The sequence below is a fragment of the Chinchilla lanigera genome, unplaced genomic scaffold, assembly GCF_000276665.1.
Source record: "Chinchilla lanigera isolate Chin_1 unplaced genomic scaffold, ChiLan1.0 scaffold00004, whole genome shotgun sequence".
NCBI classification, from domain to species: domain Eukaryota; kingdom Metazoa; phylum Chordata; class Mammalia; order Rodentia; family Chinchillidae; genus Chinchilla; species Chinchilla lanigera.
The window spans coordinates 4,390,962-4,413,378 of NW_004955405.1; the positions used below are offsets into that span (position 1 = coordinate 4,390,962).

Below are 22,417 nucleotides of genomic sequence, written 5' to 3' on the forward strand. Positions count from 1 at the left end.
TGACCTTTGGGCCTTCCCAGCACAGATCCATGAAATAGGCCTGCATGAGACATTGTCATGGGCTCTAGGCCTCCAGTTGGACTTGTAGGGGCCGTTGTCATGGGCTGTAGGTCTTCAGCTGGACTCATGCAGGACATTGTTGTGAGATCCAGACCCTCCTCTGGATTCTTTTAGTCTTTAATGTGTGGACAGATTTCCTGCACTCTCTTTGTATATGACTCTTTGGGTGATAATTATAAAACAACCTTATAAATTAAGTGTCCTGTATTGCATTGTTCCCTTTGCAAAACCCTAAGTATAACACCTAGTTTTTAAAAACATCTTATATATAATAGGGAGAAGAGCACAAATTTTAAAGGCTTGGAGTGTTAGATGAGTTTGACCCTAAATGTGATTCAGAAGATGGTAGAAAGACAAATTCCAGAATTGGAAAAGTGCTCGAAAAGAGAGAGTGGCTCTGAGATGACAGGCCTAACTCTCAGACTGCGACTTTGCGGCCTTGCAGTCCATGTCTATTAGTGTGGGGAGCTGTCACAACAAAATAGTACACAGCATCTGTCTCTCCCCATTCAAGGGGCTCAAAGTCCAACACCAGGTGCCATCGAGGCTGGTTTGTCCTCCAGGGCTTTTCTCATGGTGCTTGGGGAAGCCCGCGGTGTGCAGAGGGAGCAAGTTTGCTTGTGCTCCTTCTTCTAAGGGCATGAATCCCCCCAGATCAGAGCTGCGCCCTCCTGAACTCCTTCCACCCTTATTACTTCCCAAAGGCCCATGCACAAATAGCATCATAGCAGGGCTTAAGAATTCAACACCTGCATTTTGGGGGATATAAATATTTAGTCCATAGCACTAGATGTTGTAAAATTCCATGACAGATCAAGCTAACAATTTTTTTTTTTTTCTTGGTTTTTCTCCGGTACCGGGAACCAAACTCACGACCTTGCGCTTGCCAGGCAGGTGCTTTGCCGCTGAGCTAAATCCCCAGCCCCCAAGCTAACAAATATTTACTAAGCTAATACAGAAGATAAGTCACTGTGCTCTTAGTATGTGGAATAGAACAAAACACGTAGTTTGGTGACTATCCTCCAAGAGTTCATAGTGTGGTTGAGAATACAAGAAATTCACACAGTGTAGAGCTTGTATCAAATATAAATAACAATTCAGACTGAAATGAGAGATCTCAGGAAGCCACGTGTGGTTCCTCACTAAACAGGAAGTGCTTGAGGGCATTTTTGAGACGTGGATTGTGATCTTGAGAGGTGTAGATGAGAGGATATCCTGCCATAGTTCATTTACTCCTTGTTTACTAAGGCATCAAGGAAGTCAGGAGCTGGAACTGCACAATTAATAGTGCCTGTCATCCGGAGGAAAGGAACATGCCAGGAAACTCAAGATCAAGACTGAACCTTTAAATAGCTCGCTGGTCTGGTCCTTCCCATAGCCATGGCCAGGTCCTCCGAGCTTTTTTCCACTTCCTGAGAGGGCCTGTCCTTCTGTCTGCCCAGCGTGGGCACCTCAGTTTCTTCTGTTTAGAATTCTCCCTTCTCAACTTCCGCCTGGATCTGTCCTGCTTCTCCCGGACTTCTCATCTTGGACAACACTCTGTGAGGCTGTTTCTGCAGTGCCTTTCCTTCCAAAGCTGAGGTTTGCTGACATTCGTGCCCTGAGCCTTTCAGAGTATGAATCGTGCTGCAGCAGAATTACACAGCAGCATAATTGCAGCTGAGTGTCCTGGGAATGGTTTGGCTTTTTCTCCCATTTATAGAAACATTGTGGCATATTCAGAATCACGATGGGAAGAAACTGAATGTGAGATTCTCTTTTTACAAATATCTAAAAAAAAAAGAGAATTTGATTGTTTCCCTAGGGCTGTGGTTTCCTTTAAAAAGTTTATATTACTATCTTAACACTATGAAAAGAACTTATATCAGAGTTGGGATCATGGTAAATGTAATATGATACAGCAAAAACTTGAAATATAATTTTTTTCAAAATCCTTTAGATTTCATCTATGAGTATAGAGGAAAAGCATTGTAAAATTGTGTTCTGAAAGTCATACTATTATTAATGATCTAACTCTTGGCTGAGAGTTTTAATTAAATGTGTTGACTCAATCTGCCAACTTACACAAATATTCTATGAGTTATTATTTAAATATATATATGTAGTAATATAGAACCTCTAGCTTAGGAAATGTTATTTGTATGGTAAAAGAAATCTCCAGCTATTAAACTATGTACTACAGCAGTTCGCAGAATAATGAATTCCTTCCATACATTTACACTGTCATTCAACTTTTGAAAGTTTTAATATTTGTGCAGATGTTCTGGAGAATATCTGTACTTTCAGAAAAATCCTTTTCCATCGTTTGCTCTCTCCTCTCAGTGTCGAAGATACATATCACAGTCTTTATTCATTTCTCAGACAGCACACACTTCCAGCTCCCACTTACTTTTAAGTCTTGGTTGCCAGACTCGAAGATAAGAAAATATTCCTGAAATACATATAACACATTACGCAAAATAAGTTTGACTTTATGACACTTTTTCCTAAGCTCACATTTGAAAGGTGTGCACAAGAAGATTTTGTATTGCCTGCAAAACGCCCGACTCTAAGCAGGGATGATCACTGCCAGTTTCTCACTGCAGAGTGAAAGGATTTTCCCCTTTACCCTATAACCCAAATATCACACTGAGCTTAAGGATGTAGCTGACATTTTAAAAGATCACCAAAAGTGTTCTCTTTCCAATTGCAATTATGCCCTCTATCTCAGTGGGAGCCATTGTCTGGGGCTTCTCAGCGCTCCAGCTTCCTTCTGGCTTCCTTTCATTATCCTGATTATTCATTTGCCGCCCAGCACTCATTTTATGAAAGATCATGTCTGCCATTTCTATAATGAGTGCTTGACTTTTACTGCCAGCATAAACACATAAAATATATAATAATTAAAGTTCACTAGTCATCAAAGTCTTGAGATCCGTCACATTGCTAATGTGATTTTTCAAGCAATTGCTTTTCTGTGAGCAAGGCTGATTTTGCCCCCATCCCCCCAAGGCAGTACAAGACTTACGGTTGAAGGAGATGACCTTAACCTCCAGAGTTCATGGTGAATGGGCACCACACAGAGCAACGCTGAGTTTTGTCTTCAACCAAATAATACATCTATAAAGTACGATGGTTCTCAGGGCCAACAAAAATTTCCTCAAAACATAAAAATTGCTGTAATTGTTAGAGATGAAATAATGTAGTTTTCAAAAATAAAGACTGCTTAATAAGCAGCACACCCATGGAGGACTGGGGAGTCCATGGAGAAGGCTCACTGGAATGACTGAGGGAGCCTGCATACCCAAGGAGGAACCACTGCAGTCTGTAGACTTGCACTGGGTTAGGACAGTACTTCCTTGTTTTTTAACATTTGCAAAATCCCTTAAGTGCTTCATGATAATGAGTTCATCTGACAGGTACTTTAATCACAAAGAGATTAATGAACTCATGTGATATTCATGTGGCCCTCTGGGAACGCTGGATGTGTTACACAAAGTGGGATGTTTGTAAATGTATGCAATGGGACGCATGTTAGCCAAAGGACTTGAGGAGTCAAGCTCTGAGTTAAACAAGCAGGAAATAAAGAGGCAGTTTCCACTTACACAATTTTTTGTGTGTTTGTTTGCTTTGACAAATAACAAAGATTTTGATGGTGTATTCAAATAAAGCACAGAAGCCGGAAGCCCTGAGTTTGAGGCTTGAATGGATCACTTACAGCCCCGTGGCCTTGGGAAATCTTTACCTCTAAGCATCAGTCTCCTCAGCTGTAAAATAAGAACTTAGTAACACTGACATGCTTACAGCCTCTCCTAAGAATAAAGAGAGAGGGGTAGAATTATCAGTCAATCAATATAATTTCTTCCTCACAAGTTTAAGAAGTAAATCAGAGAATATGTAACGTTTTTGAAAAGCTTATAGACTTTGCCAATTTTGCATGTATTTATTACTGCTGTTCTTTGGAAAACAAATATACTAGACATAGTTTATTTCCCATAGACAGAAAAAAGAGTGCCTTCCTTACATTAGTTAGACATAAGCACAGAGGCGCTGTTTTCTGAATAAGAAAATCAGATCTGATCAATTAAATACTTATCAAACTATCTTTTTCCAATTTGATAGTGAGATATCAGGTTTGAAGCAACACAGAAAATTTTTCTTCCTATACAGGCCTCTGCTATGCAGTAGCCTTCAACAGTAGCAGAGTATGATTAAACCCAGCCCAGAGTAAAATCCAGTCCAGCAGTGGAGAGCTAAGCAGGACTGACATCTGATCTCCTCTCTCAGATTCTGCCCTGGACTAACACGCTGTCGTTCTTGTTAAGTACATCTAATCGTTCTTTACCAGCCTGGAAAACTTCTAATTAATTTATAGTACTGCCAGTGAAACATAATTTAAGGCAGTTTCATATCTTTAGATTGAAAGAGACACCAATTTTTCTGCCTCCATCAGTCAATGATTTTACTTGTTCTTAGAAAATCATAATCACTTCCCAGGAATTTCCTTTCAGGAGTATAGTATCTTCTCACCTCTCCTAGATTTCAACCTAAAGCTACCATTGTCTAGAAAATAACTTAGCAAATGCAAGTCTCAGACAATGAATACCACCCTATCTTGAAGGAGTAAGGCAGTCAGTCATCTGGAACCTTGGTATTCCTAATATTGGGGTAAATATGCAACTGTACATTACAGGACAATTAGAAAACCAAGGAAATCCAAACTCCCTCCAAAGACTATACTGCCATTGTTAATGTGGTATAAGCCATGATATTTTTCTCAATGTAGTCAAACAAAATCAGCACATGATCACTCAGTGTGCATTGAAAAATACATGCATGATAATGTTACCAATCAGCCTAGAGTTCTTTTGCTCGATCCAGAAGGAAATCATTAATTGGCAAAGTGCATCTCTGCTAGGGATCCTGACGTCACCAGATGACAGCAGATAATGCCGGATGCTAACAGTTGGCACAGCCAGCTGGTGGTCATGCTGCTGCCAGCCACTGTCCAATGGCAGTTTGTGCTGGGTGCAATAGGTCAATTCTGCAGGCACTGTGTCTCTGCTGCTGGTCTTTGTTGCCTGCTGGTCCCTGGATCTTTCTAGTGTTCTTTGTCTTTCTTTGGAAATGACTGTGCTGTCTGCTTTGCTCAGGACAGAAATCCCAAATAGACACATAGGACTTTAGGAGCCCACACTATCAAAGAAATAAGTCAGGAGCAGCTTTGCACCAGCACCAAAGTGAGTCTTTGTTTTAACAAGGCCTATGCTGCAGCATAGGGGAGCCAGTATGTAGGAGAGAGCCCTGCTAGATTAAACCAAGGAAAGCCTGGGAAGTACTACAAAAGTGCTACATATGGAGCAGCTGCAGGTCTTTGTTAGTGAGGGTGAGAGTTAAAACCAGGGAATCCTCCAGAAGGCTTGCTGTGCATGCTGGGTATGCAAATAAGGGCCAAGATCCCTCCCCTACTGACTTAGCTACTACAGAGTGCCTGCCTCTCTGTTCTCAGAAATTCAACAGAACCATCTGAAGTGGCAGGAGTGGGGGAAAGAGATCCTGAGCTGCCTATCTGGCTGCACTCACATAGGAGTGGAGAACAGCAGTTTGTTAGCCACAGCAGACACTGAAACAAATTGTTCCCATCTTGGGGGTGCAAGGGGGAGCAAAGGGAAGTGAGGCGGAGGGGTCACTGGCTAAGCCACACCCCCCTCCAGCCTGCAGGGGAAAAGTGAGAGGTCAGTCATTTCCCATCTGTCTCAGTAATGATCATTACTACACATTAATGCATGGTCAGGAGAGCACTGATAAGAGTCACAGTCCCTGGCTCCAAAAGGGACTCTGACACTTGGTCATGATCCTTTCACTCTGCCATGTAGGCCCTCTGAACTCCAATCAGATTTTCAATGAAATGAAAACTTGTTGACTAAGAGGAGAGTTATCCGCTCTATGAGTCCAAAATCAGGTCAGCAGCCCAAGTATGGCTTTTGGCTGGTTGTTTTTCAATAAAGGCCATTAGTTTACATACTGCCTATGGTAGCACTCGCCATAAATTCAGAGCTGAGTCGCTATGTCAGAGACCATATAGGCCACAAAGCCTAAAACATTGCCTGTGGGGTCCTTAATTATTATAATTTTAGTACACTGATGACTTTTGGTCTAGGAGACAATATTCATGAACTTATTTTAAAATGCCATGAAATACTGTCTACCTATATGGCCTTAGTCAATCTTGGTAAGTTAGACTTCTTCAACTAGTATTTGGTTCAACTAGCTGTAGAACTATTTGAAAGTCCAATCTAAAGAAATAGCTTCTGATGTCTGCCAGTGGCTATTTGCTATTACTGAGGTATTAGATATCATCAATAAATGTTTGCTGTATCTAATGCTACTAAGTGATCACTAAGATATTTTGCTAAAGGAATCTAGTCAATTGATCTTGATTCACATGAAGCTGATGGAGTTTGTTATTATAACTATGATACTGAAATTGTGATATCAGATATGCCAATCAGAGCATCATCATACTAAATTGCTTAAATCCTAAACTTTGATAAGTACTTCTGCTAGAAGTTTACCTATGTTTTCCAAGACTAGAATGAAAGAAATAAAGAATGAGAAATCTATGAGGCTGATGTTTTTCTTAAAATCATTTGCATGCTATTAACTATTTTATAGTAATCATGGAGAGGAGCATTTTGTAAAAACCACACAAATGAAATTAATAACATTGATATTTTGGAACAAAATAGATCCATCCACTGTGGCAAAGCATATGTTTTAGATATTCCCAAGTGTCTTTCTCAGGGATGGCCAACATTAACCATTAGTGAGTAATGAGACTCTGTCTTAAACCTGTTTTAAATTTTGGTCACATAAAATTCATTAGCATGTATAGATATCATATTTTTGAATTCTGAAAATGGCATATTTGTTCCTCATCTATCCCTAGTTCCACGTGGTTTTAATTCTTCTAAATTGAAAAAATACCCAGCAGGTCTCATATCATAGCATTATGTAGCTAGAAATCACCCTCACTATGACAGGCCAAAGAGCATGAAGGCGTCCAATGTAAGACAGAAGAGGGAAGTGGGTGTCTTCTGCGTGTAGTTTCTAATAGACAGTTGTGAAGAGAGATGGGAAGGGGAGAAGCACTAGATCAAAAAGCACCCAGGATAACAGAGAGGGCCAGATGCTTCTCTTCCTGCTAGGGTGTCTCTCTCCAGGGAGTCCCAGGCTACACTGGCCTCTACACCAACATAGACCTCACATGGCTGAGAAGCCAAAGCCATATGGTTGGGCAAAAGCAGCAGTGATACGAGGGAGAAGTTAGAGCACAGGGACGTGCCTTGAGAACTTCCCCAGTGACTGGCAAGGTACCACTACAATACCGTCTAAAGGACTACAGAAGAGTCATGTGCTTCTTGAAGAAATGGCAGAAGGGCAGAAGGGAGCCCTCAGTACAGCCCAACTTGGCCATCTTTGGCAGACTTAACGCCTCTTTAGAGCTCAGAGGTGATCATAGTCACCAACTAAGGTCTAAAGACTGGACCCAGTTCCAACACACTTTGCAACAGAGCCACCCACGCACATACGAAGACAGCTGAGAGGTCAGCAGCAGCTCCTTTCCCTGAACCCATAAAGTAGGGAGTCTAATGTTGTCCTGTATAAATCAGAAGGTCATCTTGAAAAAGAGTGAGGGAAAAAGGAAGGAACACAAAAACTTGAGTAATTCTCTCAAGTAGATTGAACAAAGGTGGGAGACATGTTAAGTTATTAGATAAGATTAAATTTTAAATCAAATCAAACTAAATTTAGTTTTGCTCCCACTGCTCAGGTTGCACAGTCCTCCGGAGGAAGATCAGTGAAGTGTGGAGGACAGCTGCACTTCCTGGGCACTTCCTTCACGCCCAGAACTGAGTATGAGTGAGGCTGCAATCACATTACAGCGCAGTGGTTTAGGTGACACATTCGTAACAGTGTCACATGGGGTCTGACAGATCTCTGAAAATACAGAGGGAGCTGTTCTCTGAATAGCCATGTGTTAGAGGCTGTGTGGGGTGAGGGAGAGCTGTGTTGGAAGACAGACCTGAGTTTCGGCCCCTGGGTCACCCAGTGGCTACCTGTGCAGGTCACGAAAAGGTCGTTTAACCGCCAGCAGTGAGATTGAATGTCGAAGAGGAAAGTGTGGGAAATGGCTGCTGTGTGAGCCCTTTGTCTATAAAATGGGGGAAGGGAAAAGAGAGGGAAGAAAATATGTCCACAGCCATTTTCATTCTCATAGTTTATGCTTCTAGCAAGTAAGAAATCAGATTACAAAGGAGTCAAGGAGCTCTTACAGATATTAAAGAGGAAAAAACATCTTTTCTCCTACGTATTTCCTAGTAGAAATGACTAAGAAGGCAACTGCCATTTCTCTCAGATAACCAATAATACTCTTTTTTATAAATGGCTTAGCAGGAATTTAGGTATGTAAGGCCATGATCCCAATAAAACAAGAAAGGAACCTACAGACTGCAGTATTATTCAAAGACAAAATCTAAGTCACGTATGTGAGATAAAAGATTTGCATCCATTGTTCGGCAATCTGTTGTGTTACAAATAAATTAATTTGAAAATAAATTTCTAGAGTATCAGTTAAAGAAGATAAGTGATCAATGATTCATGCAAGACCCACACACAAATGAGGTTATTATCTTCAAAGTAAGTAGAAAGCTTTCCACGATGAACTCCAAAGCCTGTTGAATGTTTTTACTTGAAAATGAAAGGATTTCTTGCTTCCCTACTGCCTTGCCCTGAAATTTGCTCATTTATATCAGTGAAGAATTCAATGCATGCAGGATAGATCTATTAACCATTTCAAACTTCAGTTCAGTTTTATAGACTTCTAAACTGTTTCTGTTCAATGAGATCACAAAATTTGTAATGCTTCTCTGCAAAAGAAGGAAGTTCCATGTTCTTGTCAATGAATCGACCACTTGCAGAGTCACACAGACATATAACCCTCCGTTAAGAAGGAAGTACTGGGCAGGTCCAAAGAAAGAATGGTGGTCACACATGCTAACAATACCACTGGCTTTCAAGTGACAGCAGCCTGTACATGCCAAGCAGTGAGCAAAGGGCTTTCTATGTGGGGTAGCATGAACTCGCCACAAAGCCTCAGAAACAAGCAGGGTATAAGTGGCAGGGATTTTTCTGACTACACTTCAAGGAAAGGTTTCAGGCATCCAATTATTTATCACAGTCTAACAGCTAATTTTGTTGTTTAGGGTGTAAGTGTTTACAGCACCACGAAGTCTATATACATTCTCAGCACATAGGTAAAGGAACCGCAGTGACTCTGCTTTCTATGAGCAAACACTGTCATCTTGTGGACACTGCACACATAACAAAATAGGTTATGGTCTGTGATGCCAAAAACAATTTTTGCCTTCAGTAAGAACCTTGCACCTAAATTGTTGCACTGTCAGACCTGTATGTCATTGTGTTTTATATGTGTTTTTAAACTGTACTTGGTAGGGCCATGTCATGCTGAAATTTGAAAAGAGAACAAATCTCCTTATTTATTGCAAAAATTCATCCTGTCAATTGTCCCTGTAGTACATTATGCTCTACCAACCTTTCTTTGCCTAATCCTTAAATTTTGTTGATTCGTATTTGTTAACAAGCAAAATCATTTAATAAAATTAACAAATTTTTATTAAAATAACAAAAAATAAAAGCAGAGTAGGTTAGACTTTTCTAATGGAATTTCCAGAAGCACTGGACTTTGATTTTGAAGCAGGATTTTGTGACAGGCCCTCTGGTTTGGGAACATTTTCAGTCCCTTCCAACACTACGTAATGCCAGGCTGTGTTCCTAGGGTTGGTTATAAGCAGTCAGAGCATGACCAAGGATCCTGTGGCCCACATGCTCTGTGTACCTGCAGAAATGGGGCCTCCCTGCAGTGCTTTGGCTGCCGCGGTTCCCAGGACCATGAAGTAACTGTACAAAGAGACCTCTGTGGCTTGGCCAGACTTGCAGGCACTGGGAGAAGACCCTTCCCTCTCCCCCAAGAGCTCCTATCACTTACCTGGGTGAATTCCAAAAAAAAAAAAAAAAAATCTACACTTAAACAAATTGTTTTTATTTGCTTCCTTTAACTCCTATTAGAATTGAAATGAAGATATATAATGTATATACTTTAATAAGTATTGTAAAAGCTAAAATATTCTCCAAGTTTAGAAAATATAAGGAGACAGAGTAGGTGCATGAAACACAGGGTTCTTGGACTTCAAAAAGGAAAAGGAGTAGGCAGGAATCCCTTTTCAAATGGATGAGAGTAAGTGAACATGAACAGAGGGCATTAGAAACAGCTTCGACCGGTCACACTGGGTCAATGTGCAGTCGCCGTTTAGATGTTGTACCCCAAGAAATGCCTGGCATGTGGTCTCTGTCTAAGTATTTATTGAATGAATAGGTGACTAAGGAAGAAATAAAATAAATCAGAAAATGACTTCCATGATAAGAAGAAAGAGTAGGATCTTAGGAAAGCTTCATTTTCCAAAAACGGTGCCCAGCAGACTGGTGGATGGCAACATGCAGTTTGTGAAGCGGATGAGGCATGAATCGAGTACCTGCAAGCATTATGAGTGGGAATGACTGTGAGAGAAAACACTGACCCTTTCATAGACACTGACCGATACCCTGCAGCGGGCACAGGAAAGCAACGTAACTCGGGACATCATTTTGTGCTCAGATGCAGTCAGCCCTCTGCCTCCATGGGTTCTGCACCCACAGCTCAACAAATGATAGATGAAAACTACTCACAAAAGAAAACTGAGTCTGCACTGAACACATACAGACATTTTTCCTTGTCATCATTCCTGAACAAGAGTATATAGCAACTACTTAACAAGTTCTCGAAGTCCTGCTTCAGGAAGTTTCAGTTGAGCTGTTGGGGCTAACTCAGTGTCCTGAGCTGACTCCAAATGTTTAACTTTCACAGTTATTTTTACACTGAGGGGGAGTCAGAAGTCTAATGGCACCAGATCTGGTGAATAAGGTGGATGAGGACACAGCATCACGTTTTTGTGAGCCTGCCTTTCACTGAGTAGCCCTTGACAGCAGCATTTACTGTATTTTTTTTCGCACTTTGTAAAGACACTCATGAAAGGGGAAAGAACTGCTTTAGAAAGTAGCAAGAACTGTGGGATAAGTGTGTTCAAAGTGAGGGGGGTATTTTAAGAGGAATTAATAGCAATGTGTCTTTTATTGTAATAAATTTTTAAAATTTAAACATTCCCTATATATTTTGACTGCCTTTCATCTATAGTGTTGAGATTGTATTAGGTATCGTAACTAATCTAGAGATAATTAAATGTATAAGAGAGAGTATGCAGAGCTTACATGAAAGTAGTGTACTAGTTACCGAAACAACTTGAGTGGGATTGCAGAAACAGTGCCCTGTGGATATTGAAGAACAACTGTACCATCACTGAGCAAGTCTTGCTGTACTTTTCCTTCATACTGACATGCACTCAGAAACTCAAACTAAGGTGAATTATTTGTTTAAAGATGACTAAGTGTTTTCTTTAAGATATGCAGTGACTACCTTGTGCCTTTAGATAGGAAAATATCTACATGATTTGCCATTATCTTGTTATTGTTATTATATCATTGTTATATTATTGTTATTATTATTATCTTAACATGAGATAGCGCTCCTCTAACCCATTACAAATGTTAAGGCACAATATGCATTTTTAGCTAGAGGAAGCACTCTAGAACTTATTCATCATAACCAAAACTTTTTATCAGTTTATCACCAATACAAGCATCATTTCAATGGTACACGTGACAGGCCAAGCAAGTGTCTTTGAGCCTATGATTGTAGATTTGTACAATCCTAACACAGTGACAGTTGCTTCTGCAGAGCAAAGAATTATTTCCCAGGCATATTCTTCAAAGCTTCACAGGTTATTAGCATGTTACTTGGGGAGAAAATGAGGGAAGGGAGTTACATTACCTCTGGGAGAGGCTGAGTTAAACAAACTCAGGCAGATTCTCTTTTCTTCAGATCTTCTTAGCTACTGCACAGGTTGACATCTTTGTCATTTTTCGGGAGTGTGTTTCTCAAACTCAGTGACCAAGTGGCCCTTTTCTCACAGAGGCCCTCTGGGTACTGATGTGCTGCAATACACTCTGCAAAGTCTGGAGATGAAGATAAGCTCATCTGGGATAGACCCTGGAGTGTGGATGGCATGTAAATCCTCATTATTCATAATAAGTTTAGAAAATTTTATTAATTAGCTGCTGTATTTGGCAGCACTCTGAAGCAACAACATTAGAAAATTCAGTTTCCTAAGAACTAGGGAGAAGGGGTGGAATGGCCAGCGGTGGAATTCCAGCACGCTGGGAGGCTGAGGCAGTAGGAATGAGAGTTCAAGCCCAGCCTGGGGAGGTAGCTTGGTGCAAAAGTCCTGGATGCAGTCTCCAGACAGACACAGAGAGAGAGACAGACACAGAGAGACAGACAGACACAGAGAGACAGACAGATACAGAGAGACAGACAGACACAGGAGAAAGACAGACACAGAGAGAGAGTGAGACAGAGAGACAGAGAGAGACAGAGAGAGAGAGAATAAGGAGAAGGAGTAAGGAGAAGAAGGAAAAGGAGAAGAAAAGAGGAGGCAGAAGGAGAAGAGGAAGCAGCGGCAGCAGCAGCAGCAAGGAACAGCCAGGCTGCGGGAGGGGCTCCAAGAGAGCCTCATCCTAAAGACGAGGTCACCTGTCAGCCTGGCTGCTCTCACTGCTCCTTAACTCAGTGTCAGTCCCACCCCCATGTGTAAAATCTCCTTCTCTCTCTCACTGTGCTCATCCTTCCAGCCATGTGGCTGATGCCCTCCTCCCAGACTGCTCTCCTGCTATCTAAACTTTCAAAGTCTCGTCCCAAAGACTCCAAGACCCAAGGCAAGAGTGCACATGTACAGCTGTATGTCCTAAGTCTAATTATGTGAAAATTACAAGCCAAGCTAAAAACTCTTCTGTGCTTGTCTTAGTTGCTTTTCTCCTTGCTGAGATACAATACCCAACACCTAAAGTTAAAGGAGGAAAGGTTTATTTGGCTCACAGTTTGTGGAGGTTTCAGTCTATAATCGGCTGGCTCCAAGGCAGGGTGGCCTGGCAGAGGAGCGACACGGGGGAGAACAGTTCATGGCTCCCATAGGATAGCAAAAGCAACAAGGGAGGGAGGGACACACCTCTTTCTGTCTCTTAGATTGTACATTGTACTTAGGCTACCCACCTAGGGCAGGTGTAGCACTCATACCCTTAAATCCTACCTAGAACTGTGCCAAAGAAATCAGTGGGTGACTTATTTAGTCATCGCAAACCCTTGATCCCAGCATCACACACTCTATCTAGATCCAGTCACCTCTGAAAACTCGCCTCTCCCTCTGCCCCATGACTGCATGAGGTTTTGGAAGAACAGTTAAACAGACACCACAACAGTGCTCCTCTTGATAAATATATTTTCATGACCCTAGGAGGTCAAGTTCATGTCTCATTTGGTAGTAGCCAGGATTCTGCCCCGACCCAGGGGCACAGGGACCCAGAAGCTGGGTCCCTCCCCTACCTAGTCCTGCACAGGAAAGTGCCTTCCACACAGACGTGTGTGTTCCTGCACTCCACAGCTACAGTCCATCCCCACTCTCTCCAAACACCACCCTGCAGTGCTCTAATAGCTGGAAGGTCCAGGCATTGGGAAATATGGTGGGCGGGGAGCCTACTGTTACCATGGGCAGCCTGTAGAACAATTTCCATTCACTGGGCTTCTAGGCTGCATTACATTCTGTGTCACAGGTGACAGAAAAGGTGACCAGGACACCTAGTTGCACCATGAAAGTCCTGCCTGGGTAACTTAGCAACTTAGCAAAACCTGGTCAGAAGTATATCTATAAACAAGGGCTAGGGATGTCGCTCCGTGCTAAGGCCCTGGGTTCAATCCGCAGGGCCACAGGGGAGCACATCCCCAAGAAGAGGCTTAATGGCCCTGAACAGCACTACACTGTTAGGCCAGGAAGCCCCAGGGAAACCTGAGGACATGCATCTGTGAACAGGACACGCTCCTGGCTAGTGACAAGAGGCATCGCTAGAAGACGGCAGAAAGGCAGGTCCCAGGCAGAGCAGAAGTGAGAATCATTCTCTAGAACTCCACACTTTATGAAGCTGTGGTCTGGGCAGCCACTCCCAGAACTGGGGTTGGGGCAGGGTGTGAAGAGGAAGGGTATTCCCTACTTGAATTGAACGGCCTCTGAACACCTCTGGTCAGCTTCCCCCATCCTCCAAGGGAAGGTTACTCTGCCTCTGGCATTAGAAAGAAAACTAGATCAGTTGTGCGAAAACCCAAAAATGATGTATTTTTATCAACTTCAAAGTTGTCCCAAGGCTTTCTCCCACACTGTGTTAAATAATAGAAGTCATTTTAATTGAATTTCTGTGTGTGTGCCATATGCCGGGCGACATTATGCCAGCGTCTTGCTCTAAGCAGCAAAGCATTCCTCATAAAAGCATTACAATCCAGGGGACCATTCTGTTTTTGGGAAAGGAACACAGAACTGCAGCAGCTTGAACTCACCTCAAAACAGGGGTTCTGGAATGTAATTGTGAACTCACACCACCAGGGACCAGGGAGAAATACCTAGAGTTACAGAATAAAACCAAAAGAAGAAGAGGAGAAAGTGAAGGAGGGAAGAGGGACAACGGGAGGGAGAGATTTAAAAAGCATGCAGGAAGAAAGCACTGTGCCACAACTCCATCTACAGGGTCAAAGCACTGGTGTTTCTGGTTTGCAAGTCGTTCCCCTAAAACCTGATCTAGAGACTCATTTCCGTCCAACAGCTTCATCCTGCGGAGGTGGGGCTCTAATCGGAGGTGTCACAGACCATGGCAGTGGCCACGTCTACAGTAACATGTGGTTGTGTTCTTGCCCCTAAGGATCCTGGAGCTGCAGCAAAGTGGTGACATGGACATCCTGAAGCACAAATGGTGGCCCAAGAATGGCCAATGTGACCTGTACTCCTCCGTAGACACAAAGCAGAAAGGAGGTGCCCTGGACATCAAGAGCTTTGCTGGGGTTTTCTGCATCCTGGCCGCAGGCATCGTCCTCTCCTGCCTCATAGCCATGCTGGAGACGTGGTGGAACAAGAGGAAGGGCTCCCGCGTCCCGTCCAAAGAGGTACTTGAACCCACAAGCAGGCCCCATATCTAGGCAGGGTGGGGACGGAGAATGGTGATGGTCATTATGTCTTCTTTCCTTGAGAATCAAAAGTAAAGCAAAGGTTGGTAGGACCAATGCCAATGTTCACTGTAGCTCATGTCAGAGAAGGGATGAGTAGGCTATAGTACTAGAAAGACTGTCCATTTCATGTGCCACAACTGGCTTTGAAATTCTCCCAAATCTCAGGATAAACTTTAATTCAATGATTTTTAAGGGCTACAGTTTCCTTGACCAATCCATAAAAGGTGCTTACTACTGCAATTATTCATTTAACTTGTAGATAAATACTTGTGTCACTAATACTAGGCCTTAAAACTGCAATATTACAATAAAAATAAGCAGAATTTTAATTTCAGCACTAGTAACTGCTTTCTGCTTTATAAGTGTAGATGTATAGAGTTATCCCAGACTTAGCAAATTTATCTCAGGGAATCTTCCAGAATACCATTTTTAGCCTTACCTTGAGTCAGTTTAACTCCTGCAACATATTAAATGTTTTCTAGGTGTCTGCCAGAATAATTGCAGAATTAAACACACCATCTCTTAAAGTGTCACGTCTCGCTTTTGTCACAAATTTTGTGATGGTAAAGAAAATAGGAAGCTAAAATAAACTACTTGGTTGATTTATCTTATTTCCACTGGGCAAAAATTGTGAAAATTTTTCAGTAATGAAGTTGGATTCACTAGAGCTTCAGAAGTTGAAATGACAACAACCTGAATTTGTTAAAAGATTTGCTTTGATGGATAGTTTCAAAGCAAGTACTGAACTTCCTGTAAGTAGAACTTGGCTCACTGCTGCCTAGGGCAAACCCTGAGAGCTTGTGCTTCAGTGCACAAGTAAAAATGACTTCTTATTTGCATATAGATTTTTACATATTAATCTATTCTTTCAAACAGATATTTTTCTAAAGTAGCATAAGGATTCTTTCTTAGCACCTTATATGCAAAATTGACCGCCACCATTTCTAAGGAAAGTATGGTTTAGCAAAGATAAATGTAGCTTGCTACTTTGTGTAAATGATCATACATCCTAAATAAGTGGAAGGTGAATTAAAATTTAACCAGGTTTTATTGTAGTATTTTCTTTGTCGAATAAGCTTCTGGGATCTCTGTTGATGCTGATTCAATGCAAAAGACCCCATTAATGCAACATTATAGCTGAGCTTTCATATACTCAAAAATCTGGAAATTAACAACTCCCCATGCTCCTTATATTCTGAATTACTATATATGATATTAAATTTTTGTGTTATTATATCTGTTGATGGATGACGGTATTACAGTTGCTGTGGGAACCATAAAATTATATGTCTCAACCCCCTAAAGTCATAGTGATAATACTGCATTAATGGATATTTTTATTGGATTTTAAAATGAGAAAGGAGAAGAAACACAGTGATGCACATCAAAATATTTTTCGCTGAGGATCCCTGTAATAGCATAATGAAAAATATGCACACCCCATTCTAACTCGCGACAGCCAACCCTGAGCCGTTGAACAGCATTCTCTCCTCTTATGATTAATAGATATTTTTAAATTCTCATAGATTAATTCACTGAGTTTGGTTATAAATAAGATGGATAACAAGGACAACTTTGCTTCTTGACAGTTCTAATTTTTCAGGTATTATGTTTTAATGCTCACTTTTAGAGAAAACCTTAAGGGATTTGTGAATAGGTTTCATCTCCAAAAGTCTGAGGTTTTTATCCCCTTTTGTTTGTTAAGCACACTCTTACAGAATCATCATTAGCATAGCTTAAAACATAGTTGGTTCAGAGCCATTTAGCATAAACCCGGTCCTAATTTAAAGCTAACACTCATATGTCCGGACTTGAAGGGCTAAGTGTCCTGTTTACCTCACAGTATCACCTGACTCCGATTCAGGATACCGGACATATATGAAGTTTCTTAATTAGAAATTAATTCTTTGTGTTGATTCTTGCTGTTTCTAACAAATAAATCTCACACACCTCTCTAGCCCATTAAAGAAACAACGCTTTAAGAGGCGTTCACACGTTCGTGTGAAATAGTACAGCCTATCCTTTTCCTCTAAGGACGGAAACGTAGGAGTGAGTGGTGGAAAGCAACAAAAGTATAAATTGGAATGAGATTCTGTAAAAAAGAGGAAATGTGAAATAAAAAGGGATAGAGGGGCATGGGTGGGTTGCTGAAATCATAGGGCTTTATTTGCACAAATCTCCTCGGGCCAGGCTTTTGTAGAATGGTGACCATTCACTTCCTGCTGTCCTGTCGCTCTAGGTGCATGTGACTTTGCTCATTGTAGACCTTTCACTGCAAGAAAAATAGCTAGCATAGGTAGCCTTACCTCCCAATCACACAGGTATTCCCAGAAGCTAGCACAGTGCCTGGCTCCTATTAGGTGCTCAGTAAACATTTGTTAAATGACCAAACCCCAAAGTTCAGTTAATTACATGTTTGCTGAACTACTTTTTTTCTACCATGGAAGCTAGTACTGATGAGAACCTTATTTTCTTTTTCTTCATCTCCAGGATGACAAGGAAATTGACCTGGAGCACCTCCATAGACGTGTAAATAGCTTGTGCACAGATGACGACAGCCCCCATAAACAGTTTTCCACCTCGTCAATTGACTTGACCCCTCTGGACATTGACACTTTGCCAACACGCCAAGCACTGGAGCAGATCAGTGATTTCAGGAACACTCACATCACCACCACCACCTTTATCCCAGAGCAGATCCAGACTCTCAGCCGCACACTGTCCGCTAAAGCTGCCTCTGGTTTCGCTTTTGGCAACGTGCCTGAGCACCGAACTGGCCCGTTTAGGCACAGGGCACCCAACGGGGGCTTTTTCAGAAGTCCTATAAAAACAATGTCATCCATTCCTTACCAACCAACCCCCACCCTGGGGCTCAATCTGGGGAACGACCCAGACCGAGGCACCTCCATATGAGCAGCAAAAGTCTCGTCACTGTTTCTTCTTAGGACTCCCGCGGCCAGGAGCGGCTGTATTATTGTGGGACTAACATGGATGTAACTTTTTTAAAAATCAGGATTATTAGTAATAATTCTAGTTCTTTCTTCCCACCTTCTCCCTCCTTCCTACCCTCTGTTTCTTTCTCTTTCTTCTCTCCTCTCATAAATTTTCCTCCATTTTTTTCATTACTCAGCGTGTTCCCCCAGAATATAGTATACTAGGATCCTATTAGTCTGCTTTTCATATACTGTACTTCAAGTATAGGAAATGTGCACTGAGCTTACTAAGAGTATATGCAGGATTAATTTTACATAAAGGCCGCTTACATAATGTTTCTCTATTTTTAAAAATATAATTGCAATAACTTCAGTCTTTTTACATTCTTCTGCTGCATCCATAAAATGCTCCACTGCTGTTGAGTGTCCTTTAACTGTGGACCAGAGGCAACCCTGCAGTGTCTGTAAAACAATTCAGAGACCATTCAGGCCACAGAATATGGGAATGCAATTTTCTAGGATTACAAAAAAGCCATTAATATGCCAGTCAAGACTACAGTTAAAACTTCTCTCGCACTGCAACAGTGCATATGACCTTTATGTGATTGTACAGTATTAAAAGTTTTTTCTTATGTACAGTAAACTTTATCATATGGCAGAAGCCTCTATTGTGTTAAATAACTTAGTATCTCATATATATATATATATATACATATATATGCACTTATATGATGTGTATATATATACAAAGGCAGCCATTGCTATTGCAATTCATTTAATAAAGCTTTAGTTTAAAAAAAAGTATTGTATACAGAAGCTATGTATAGTGCCAGAGGTCTTTTCAGTTAGAAAAGGCAGGTTGCTTTAATGTTATTCTGACACACATTGTTTGCCAACAGAGACTATTTTATACTTTTGTTATTAAAACATCCAGGGCGACTTAATATTTGTTCCCAGATATAACTCATTTGAGTAGGTTTTGCATTTGTTATTCAGCAGTGTATAAAGCTAACCTTGATAATTTTACTTTTCATTAATTATCTAAATGGAAAATGCTATTAGCTGAACCACCTCCTCTACAGCGCATAGAGCTCTAGAAGAGTTTCAAGCTAGATCATCGAAGGTTAAAAGTCCTCCTCCAAAGCAGCGAGCCAATCAGTACAACACCTGCAGCTGGGGAGGAGAGGAGCCCTAAAGATGTATTGATGTGGCCTTAATTATGTCATACGTTGTTATCCTGGGGAAAAACGTGTAACACCCACACCGGGCTCTCATCAGAACCTCCTTTTTATTCAGTTCTATTTGGAGGAGACATGTATTTTTTACATTAGTGCCAAGTGTATAGAAGAATGAGGGCAAAACGGTGCCTGTTTGTGCACAACCCTTTTAAAGTAGCATTCTTATCTGTTAGAGGTGTAGGATGAACTTCGTTTGTAATCCTTAAATTAAAGTGTGATAAGTAGGAAGCAAGAACTTATCTTGTGTTTGACGCAGCCATACACTTATTTTAATCTAATTCATTCCATGGCTAGGACTGATGTAGGAATCAACCTATGTGATTTGCTTTAGGAGAAATTAAGAGGTATATTCTTAAGGTATATTATATTTTGATGCTAATTCTGTTCTGGGGAGCATCTTGTACTGTCACTGTTTTGTACTAAATTTTCAAATATTGTCTACTGTGTAAGGCAGAAAAATTTCTTATCATGCAAAAACCATTTTGTTTCCAGGGTAACAAGTACCTAAGTGCATGCACAGCTTGTTTTCCCTTGTAACATCCATAATCTCATTCATAACTCTGATTTTAAAACAAAACAAAAAAATCTTTACAACAAGCTATATAGGGACATACCAGATGTCGCAGTGATTTTAGCTATCAACAAACTGTTAACCATGTACAATATTTAAAATAGGCTTATTTTGATGTATTGCCTATTATACAAATACACAAAACATTTTTGGAGGCCTCAGTTATGAGTGGCAGAGCTTTCTGTGTATAATTTGTCTACATAATTTGTCTAATAAAAATGTTTTCTAAACTTGCTCTCATACTATTGAAGTCTTTAAGGTTTGAAAATGTTACTCTCATTGATTGATCTGAATTTTTCTAACACTTGATCAAAGCATAAAACACATTAACTTTTGCAAACAGGAGAATTTAAAAATGAATGACTTTCTAAAACCCATACATGGAGGTTGAGGCACAAGTATCGTTGTGAGTTCGAGACCAGTCTGGGCTACAAAGTGAGCTCAAGGCCAGCCTGAACTTCATAGTGAGACCTTGTCTCAAAGACAAAAAAAAAAGAAAAACCATACTAAGGGACACTCTAAAGCAATGAAAGACTGACTTTCTGCTATTTCAGACTATTTGATCCAACAATATTTTTGTCTCTCCTCATGGATGTCTCTGTGAGCTCTTTTGGCGGGAGAAATTCATCCTGTTTCATGAAAATGACACTACCACATAGGAATAGCAGAATGAAGACTTGTAGTATATGCTTTCTCTTAAGAAAAAAAAAAAGTGTGCTCGTTTCGGCAGCATACATACTAAAATCAGAACGACACAGAGAAGATTAGCATGGCCGCTGGGCAAGGATGACACACCAATTCATGAAGCGTTCCATGTTAAAAAAAGAAAGAAAAAAAGTAAGGGTTATTATTACACTTGGGTCTTATTTGGTGAAAACTGCTTTGTTGTTAGAGAAATACTCATCATGCTGAATCTTTTAATTTGGAAATTCAGTCAACTCTAGAATTACTTCGAATATATTACTATTTGCTGCATTTGAACAATATTTAATTCATTTAACTCAATATGGATATATATGTAAATAAAAATGATAAAATATTTCGATAATATAATTTAGGTAAAACTATTTGCTGTTCTAAGATTTCGTTCAAAATAATTTTTTGGTTGTTGGAGTCAAGAGAAACTGCCGAAGCTGAGACTGCCTCCGTCACTTTATAAAGGAGGGCAAACAGCATGCTATGAAGCTGGAACTTGACAGCCTGAGACTTGAAACTAACGTTAAAAACAAAACAGAAACACTCCACCTTCAGTCACCCGCACGCAGCTCCGCAGGACTGAGTGTGGGGACAGCTCAGAGACGATGCTTCTGTCTGCTCCCCTCCCCTTGCTGGCTGCGATCCTCCAGGATCCTTCTTTGCTCCTTTAGGGACGCACAGATTACCTCCACCTGCTCCTTATGCAGACAGAAAGCCAGCTCCTCATGTTATTGGCCCAGGTTCCCCACTAGGGCCAGACTCAGGTGGGCTCTGTCTAGGACTAGGGCTGTTTCCTTCGGCCTGGGGCACACCACGTGGACCTGCCCTACTAAATTACCGTAAGCCACAGGCGAACTCCTCACACCTGATAATTTTATTTTATTCAGCTTGTCTCTTTTACCGCATTAGAATTCATGCACAGGTTTAAATTAATCATAAGTATGTAGAAAATCATAAAATTTCCTTTCTTTCTGTATATAGTCATTTACAGACAATCTGTTGGCTTATTAATGTTATTTTTTAATGTCCTTTAGTGATTCACTGTCACCCAAATGACTCCTTTTAAAAAATAGACTTTTCTGAATGGGGTTTTGCTTCATCAACTGAAAAAAAAGGTTTTAAAAGATGAGAAGATCCATTTATGCTACATGTACCCTCTAAGTCACACAACTGAACAGCAGATTATTACTACTTTATAATCATAAGTTTCTGGTGAAGCACATTCTGAATTCAGAAACATATTCTGAATTATTAGTATGATAACTAAGCTGAGCTAAGAGTTTCATGCACTGGTAAATATGGGTTTATCCTTAAATATAAACCTCATGATGATTGATGAAATACAATGGGCTCGCTAAACTTTGGCTTCATTCTAGAATATTTTTTTAATTCTAAAAACAAATACTCCAGCCTACCTGACCCTGAAAATCAGGAACTAAAGCTGTTATTTTGTTAGATCAGATGAGTGTCATTACACTCTGTTAGGGCTCACAGAGCGCCTGTGTGTGGAAGCTGCCACACTGAGCAGTTGAGCCTGCATGCGTACACATGCTCACAGTGGGTCTGGATGTGCCCTACCACCTGCTCATCCTTGTCCCATATTCACATGAAGGACACAGAGTTCACCTTCCATGTTTCCTGAGGTGGCAGAAGGAGTCACCCC

The 22,417-nt window shown here is 40.9% G+C and overlaps 1 protein-coding gene across 1 annotated transcript in view; it reads left to right on the forward strand.

Annotated features, from left to right (window-relative positions):
* The window catches only part of Grid2 (glutamate receptor, ionotropic, delta 2), a 1,119,457-nt gene extending 1,099,169 nt beyond the window's left edge, over positions 1-20,288 (forward strand). Inside the window, exons 17-18 of the mRNA XM_005374673.1 lie at positions 15,013-15,253; positions 17,807-20,288. Coding sequence (XP_005374730.1) covers positions 15,013-15,253; positions 17,807-18,229 — 664 coding nt within the window. The 3' untranslated portion in view covers positions 18,230-20,288. The remainder of the gene's footprint in view (positions 1-15,012; positions 15,254-17,806) is intronic.
* Positions 20,289-22,417: the final 2,129 nt, after the last annotated feature.